The sequence below is a fragment of the Octopus bimaculoides genome, chromosome 3 (assembly GCF_001194135.2).
Source record: "Octopus bimaculoides isolate UCB-OBI-ISO-001 chromosome 3, ASM119413v2, whole genome shotgun sequence".
Lineage (NCBI taxonomy): Eukaryota > Metazoa > Mollusca > Cephalopoda > Octopoda > Octopodidae > Octopus > Octopus bimaculoides.
The window spans coordinates 121,571,084-121,578,127 of NC_068983.1; the positions used below are offsets into that span (position 1 = coordinate 121,571,084).

Consider the following 7,044-nt stretch of genomic DNA (forward strand, 5'->3'; position numbering starts at 1 on the left):
TCGAGCGTGGCCGTTTTCGTGCGGGTGACACGTAAAAGCACCCACTACACTCTCTGAGTGGTTGGCATTAGGAAGGGCATCCAGCTGTAGAAACTCTGCCAAATCAGACTGGAGCCTGGTGTTGCCATCCGGTTTCACCAGTCCTCAGTCAAATCGTCCAACCCATGCTAGCATGGAAAGCGGATGTTAAACGATGATGATGATGATATATATATATTTGGCATTGCTATTTGACGTTGAAAAGCTGGACACTTTGCACCCAGAACAGTAGTCTTTGACCTCCTAAGGCAATAAAAACTGGAGACAAAATTCTTTCTGTACCAAAAAACATGGTGTGCGTGTGCACACACACACACACACACAAGTTTGTGTGTGTGTATGTTAGGAACACAGATATTGTTTGCTCACTGTCAGCAAGCATCTCAATTCTTCAGATGTAACTAGTTTGTGATTGAGGTATCTTATTTTGCATGGTATTATTTTCCCTTGAATTTGTGATTTCAGAGAAAGGTAAGAAATTCTTCATATTTTGCATCTTTGGTATTTTGTCATTTCATGTTGCCATTTGATTTACATATGTCTATTTTCAGACTAGTTGGTTTAAATTCTGGTCCTTCGTTAAACGAATATGTCCATCCAGATCTAACCAAAGTAGCTGATAAGGTTGGTAAAGTTTCTGTTTTTACTTGCTCTGTCTTTATTGGTTATTTACAACAATCTTCACTTATATATTGATGAAGAGTGGAAGTGTCAGTTTGATTAATCATTGATTTGATGTTTGCTTTGATGTCTAGTAATCTTCTCTACTAGACCTCTGACTGACATCTAAATCAAACACTCTTGAGTACACTCTATGACATGGTTGATTTGTGTGGAGATTAGGTCTTCTGTGAGGTGTAGTGTGGGCATATGGCTTTTTTACAACACGAGAGTTAGGTGTCTGCAGTGTGGCTGTCCAGCCTTATACAATGTTAGAGTCTAGCTTTATGCAGTGTGGACAACTGCCCTTATGGATTGTAAGAGTTTGGTCTTGTGTGTGAAGTGCAGCAGCAGTGTGGTAGTTTGAACCTTGTTGTGTGAAAGTGAGTGTGGATCTTCCAAAATTATTGGTATTGAAATAATTTTACTGTACGTCTTGTAGTTATTTGAATCACAAAGCAATAGTAGTAATTTTGCAATTATGTCATGATGTTGTTCACACACAAACACACACACACTAAGGGTGGGAGAGAGAGAGGATTGTTCATATGTAAATGCAGAATACCAAAGAGAGGTGACTAAACCACATGTTTGTGACATATATTTTAGTTAAAGCTATGGCGTTAAATCTGCTCAGAATTACCTGTTTTTTGTATTTCCCATTGATAATGGCTAAAGAGCTAGAAATGTCTGAGAATCCAGTAGAGAGCAGATATGGTGTCTTTACACCTTTTACCATAAAAGAGAATTTTTTCTCCATGGTAACTGCAGTGAATTTGCCTTTAGAAGTTAAAATATGTCACAGATATATTTTAACTAACTTGATGTTCACATTTATGTATATATATTTGTGTATATACACAAGATTCTTTCAGTCACTCGCAAGACTTTAGCTGGTCCTGGGCCATAGTAGAAGACACCCAAGGTAATACGTAGTTGAACTGAACTTGAAACCATGTGGTTGGGAAGTAAACTTCTTAACCACACAGCTATGTCTGTACCTCCCAGTCACATTCACATATGTGTGAGTGTCACAGTACTGGTGTGTTTGTATGCATGTATGAATATGTTTGTGTGTGTTAAACTCCTGATTATCTCTGTAAGTGTTTGAGTGATACCTTTTTTATATTTTTGTGTCTTTCTGTTTTTGGTTTAGACTTCCAAAGCCATTTCACTGTTTGGTTCCACTGTTGAATCATTGTTGATGCAGTATGGAATGAAGATTATTGGTAAGGAATTTTTTTCCTGGAGCAGGGCAACAGTTTTGGAAATATCTCTGATTATTTACTTTTAAGCCAAATATCGAAACAAATTCCAATTGACTCACTGTTAACTTAGATACAAAGCCACATATTTAAAGAAAGAGAAAACAGTTGATCAAATCACTCCAATTATTGATTAGTACATATTTTCAAACCCTTTAAAGATAAAAGGCAAAATAATTTAAACTAAAGTGTAAGTGGCTATAAGTATTTGACTCCCTACACCTCTAGTTCTGCCAACTCATTGGCTTTCTCTTACATTAAAATTAATAGCAGTCTCATTGATATATTATGAAAGATCATTAGCCATATATGGTATATATTATTGCCAAAACAATCTAAAATATATCTAGTTAATATTACTGTTAAAACAATCATCATCATATTTGTTGAAGTTAATTGACAACATCACCACACCACATTTTGGTGATTTGGAGTTGGGGTCATCTTATACAAGCACATAGAGTGTATCTTAATATTTCTATAACTAATTAGTATGTTGTGTTTACTGATATCTTTATTGTTACCCAACATAAGTATAGAGAGAGAAGAGATGGGTGAATCAGTAAGACAGCTAACCAAGTTGTCAGTAGTTCATATACTATCAGCAGTTCATATACTATCATATCTGTGGCTAAGACACTTAAGAATCAGTAACCAGTTCACTCAGCTCTAACCTGTGGTAGCACTATAGAGTTGTTGAGTACTTTACTAGCTTGCAGTACTGAGTTCCAACTCCTGTTATAGGAAAAGTCTATCTACAGTAGGCTAGTATCCTATCCAAGGGTAGGCTTGTCTGTTATTTGCCTAATTCTACAACTACTAAAAATGAAAATAAGTCATGCATATTGTTGCAATTCAGAAAAAGGTTAGCTATGTCTTGGACTATTTGAGAATAGAATGAATAATCTCAATGTTCAATTTGCTTATTTCAGATGAACAGTTTATTCTGAACAGAGTTGCAGATTCAGCCATTGATATTTATGCAATGGTCAGCATTTTATCTCGTTCGTCAAGGTCTCTGGCTCAGAGACTTCCCTCTGCCCAACACGAGAGTCTTATCTGTAATGTTTTCTGTGATGAGGTAAGTTTTTTTTTTTTTTCGTCTCTCTAACAGCTCTTTCAGTCTTCATCTCCTGCATTCACATCACTGCAGTGTGTGTTCAGCTTGAACTGTTGTAAATTCATACTTGTATAGAAAACATGTTCAGTGAAATGTATGTGAACTGGTTGAGCTTGGGTAGATGAAATGTGCACTTTTCTGGTTCAGAATCATAGAGTTAATGGCTATGAAAGAGACTATGAGAAATAAAAACAGTGTGTCAGTGAAATAATGGTTGTTGTGTGTAGGTGACTGAGTTTGTGTGGTTGTAGGTATGTTGGTAGTGGAGGCGCAATGGCCTAGTAGTTAGGGCAGCGGACTCGCGGTCATAGGATCGCGGTTTCGATTCCCAGACCGGGCGTTGTGAGTGTTTATTGAGCGAAAACTCCTAAAGCTCCACGAGGCTCCGGCAGGGGATGGTGGCGAACCCTGCTGTACTCGTTCACCACAACTTTGTCTCACTCTTACTTCCTGTTTCTGTTGTGCCTGTAATTCAAAGGGTCAGCCTTGTCACACTGTGTCACGCTGAATATCCCCGAGAACTACGTTAAGGGTACACGTGTCTGTGGAATGCTCAGCCACTTGCACGTTAATTTCACGAGCAGGCTGTTCCGTTGATCAGATCAACTGGAACACTCGACGTCGTAAGCGACAGAGTGGCAAAAAGGTATGTTGGTGAGCATTTGAGCCGTTGTGTGTTGGTGAGTGAGTCTTTGAGAGGTGGTGGTGTGTTGACCTTTAAGTGGTACCATGTTGATGAGTGTTATATCTGAACTGTGGATCACACGTACAGTTGATTACCGGCTTGATCAGATTGATTTCGTACTACATAACAACATGAATCTCCCATTTACTACTGTCACATTAATCCCATCATCCATCTTCTGTTACATTATTCACAAAATATTTATGATCAGTTTTCTTTTTTACCGTTGTCATATCAACTATTACCACCACCAATTTCTCTGTCAGAATGTTATTTTCTTAATACTTGATCTGATAGTGTTGCTTAGCCTGAGGTCATACTTATGCAGATCTATGGTCAAAGATATTACAAATATGACCATCCTGGATTTAGTGCATCTGTGACTACATTATTTAATGTGACCTTTCTTTTTGAAGACAGTAGAGTATAATTTGAGGGAGATTTTGCTTCTATTTCTATCAGGTGAAGCAAATGTGTAATGATCCTCTCTTTGGTATATGTTATGATGTGTGTATGTGTGTTAGCTTTATCTTATCATTTCTAACTATTTCTAATTTTATATCACACTCAGGCACTTGAAAATGTGGAGAACAAACTGAAAACTGCCAAAGACCCAGAATCTAAGAAAAATTTCCAGAAAATGTCATTGATATCACGAGACATTGTAGAGAGTGGATGTGTTGCTGCAAAACACCCACTGGGATTTTGATGAAGATTGTACCACTTAATGAATCATTTTTATTAAAATGTAATCCCATTTCCACTTTTTTTTTTCTTTTTGTAATTAACTAAAAATCTGATTAATTGAATCAAAGAGAAATCCTAAATTTATATTTCAGATACACTAAAAAATGTGGAATATTTCCATTGATAAATCTATGCATAAACTTACACACAGAACACATAGATATGCACATAAATATCATATGTGTGTATATATATATATATTATACATAAACACACATGCATATATATATATATATATATATAATATACATAAACACACATGCATATATATATATATATATATATACATATATATGTGTATTGTACAGCATGAATGTTTGATGAATTGGGCATATAATTTCATCTCCTCCTCTGTTTAAACCAGCCTTCTTTTTGTCAGTGATTTCTTCTGACATCTTAGATTATCAGTGAAGCTGCTGTGTTCCCACTACACCATGGACCATCAGGAATAACGCTGTGTGCCCCCATCACAAATCTTCAGCAGAAGATGGCGAGTTTATTGAAATTACTAAATATGATGACTTTTTAAATTCAATTTGTACTTTTGTAAATACAAAAACCAAACTACTACTACTATTATTATTATTATTATTATCTCAGAAACAATTTATAATTCACCTGCTGTATTTGTTGATTTTTTTTCCAGTAAAATTTGATTGTGTTTCAATCTGGGGAGAAATCTTGATTTGAAGCTATATTTTCTGCCATACAAATATTCTTTTCAAATATTTTTTTCTCTATAATTTGATAAATCTGGGATAGTTTTATGACCTGAAATCATACTGGAAAAGGTTGAAAACTAAATTTGAAATTCAAACTGGAATTAAATTTCCACTGAAAACAATTTTGTATGAGAATTTTAATTTCATTTTGTAAAAATTTTCAGTAGTTTTTATTTATTTCATTTCAATTCAAGACAATTTCTGTTTTATGTTAGTATTTCAATTAAAAAATAGAATTGGAGAAATGGGTTTAAAATATTTCCGGTTCACATTTATTTTGAATATGAGGTTTTATTCCTCAACATCCTCATTTTTACATCTGCCTTCCCAGCTGGAATAAGTGGTATGAGTAGAATAATGTTTGTCTGTCATTGTTGACAATGACCAAAGACAACATGTGTGACCAACTGTAGCCAATCTGGCCATTGCATGCTCAGAAGGTTCTATCACAGATCAAGCACTGGTGGTCTGCTGCGAATGAAGGCAAAGAGTTGGCTCTGGACTTGTGCAACTCACATTTTCTTTGTACTCCTGCGATCCTGTTCTGTTCGTAGGAGGTGGTACCTCTGTTGGTGCAGCTATGCCAAGCAAGGTGGTCCTGTACTTATATTTCCCAGGTATCGGGGTTGATCTGAAAGCACTTCAGTGAGCTTTTGAGTGTATCTTTGAAGAACTTTTCCTACTCGCCTTGTGTATGCTTGCCTTCTGCCAATTCACTGTAAAACAGTCTTTTGAGTAGTCATGTGTCAGGCATTCAAACAAGGGTAGTCACAGCCTGAGTCAGTTCTTATTCAGAGTTATTGCTCACCTAGATAGTTCAGCAAACCATATCTCATTTATACTATTTAGTTTATGCCAGGCAACTATGGTTGGATGTTTTTCCTTAATATCAACCACTCTACAAAATCTATTGGACTCATTTTATTATGGCATCAACACTAGTGAAGCTGCCTTGTACTTCACAAGACAAATGCATACTCACTGCTGTATGTTGTGTCTGTTTATTGAAGGTAATATAAACTGTGGAGTAGGTTGAAGAGAGGACACTTGTTGAGGGTGAAAGAAGTGAGGGTATGAAAGGAGAAACACAGTGATTGTAGAATCATCTTTCTTGGACTTTGAGTGACTATCAAGAAAACAATACCACAAATTTTTGGGGAAAGTATATTTGATTAGATTGACTTGATTGGAACTTGTTTTATTGACTCTGTAAAGAGAGTAGGTTGACAGATGAGATGTGTAGGGAGGGACAGTGTTAGAAGGAGTGATGAAGAAAGACACCAATGGTAGCTACATGTTTTTCTGGTAATTGAGAAAGGGAGCATGAGTACTTATTAGCTGTAGAAATGATCAGTGGTAAAAAATTGTAATGGACATAAACAAGGAATGATTTGGAGAAGAGGAAATATAAAACAATAATAATATTAACTGATAAGGGACTGTGTGAGTGATGAATAGTTGAGGTAAGAGTGATACAATTTTGGAAAATAGATAAGTGTATCTATAAATAAATTATTGGACAATTTAGTTAAAAAACAACAAAATAGTCTTTTCTCAAGTGAATCAGTTGGCATTTTGCAGGCCTATGATTAAAGATATTTCAACTATAGTCACTCTTTTTTTTCTTTATTTAGACATATATATCATTTCTTTTTCATACAATCTTTTCCCTAGCTTTACAAAGACCTAGTCTTCAGTAATGTGATACAACAGTACAAATAATAACTTCAGTAATTTTCTCTTGTGTTCATGTGGCCAGGACTGGTATTTGTGAGTTTAAGAACCACTTAGATAACACAAGCTTAA

At 35.6% G+C, this 7,044-nt stretch overlaps 1 protein-coding gene across 1 annotated transcript in view; it reads left to right on the forward strand.

Annotated features, from left to right (window-relative positions):
- Positions 1-4,528, forward strand: part of LOC106875659 (very long-chain specific acyl-CoA dehydrogenase, mitochondrial-like) — a 50,994-nt gene extending 46,466 nt beyond the window's left edge. Inside the window, 4 exon segments of the mRNA XM_014923898.2 lie at positions 591-663; positions 1,856-1,928; positions 2,897-3,045; positions 4,341-4,528. Coding sequence (XP_014779384.1) covers positions 591-663; positions 1,856-1,928; positions 2,897-3,045; positions 4,341-4,478 — 433 coding nt within the window. The 3' untranslated portion in view covers positions 4,479-4,528.
- The last annotated feature ends 2,516 nt before the right edge of the window (positions 4,529-7,044 follow it).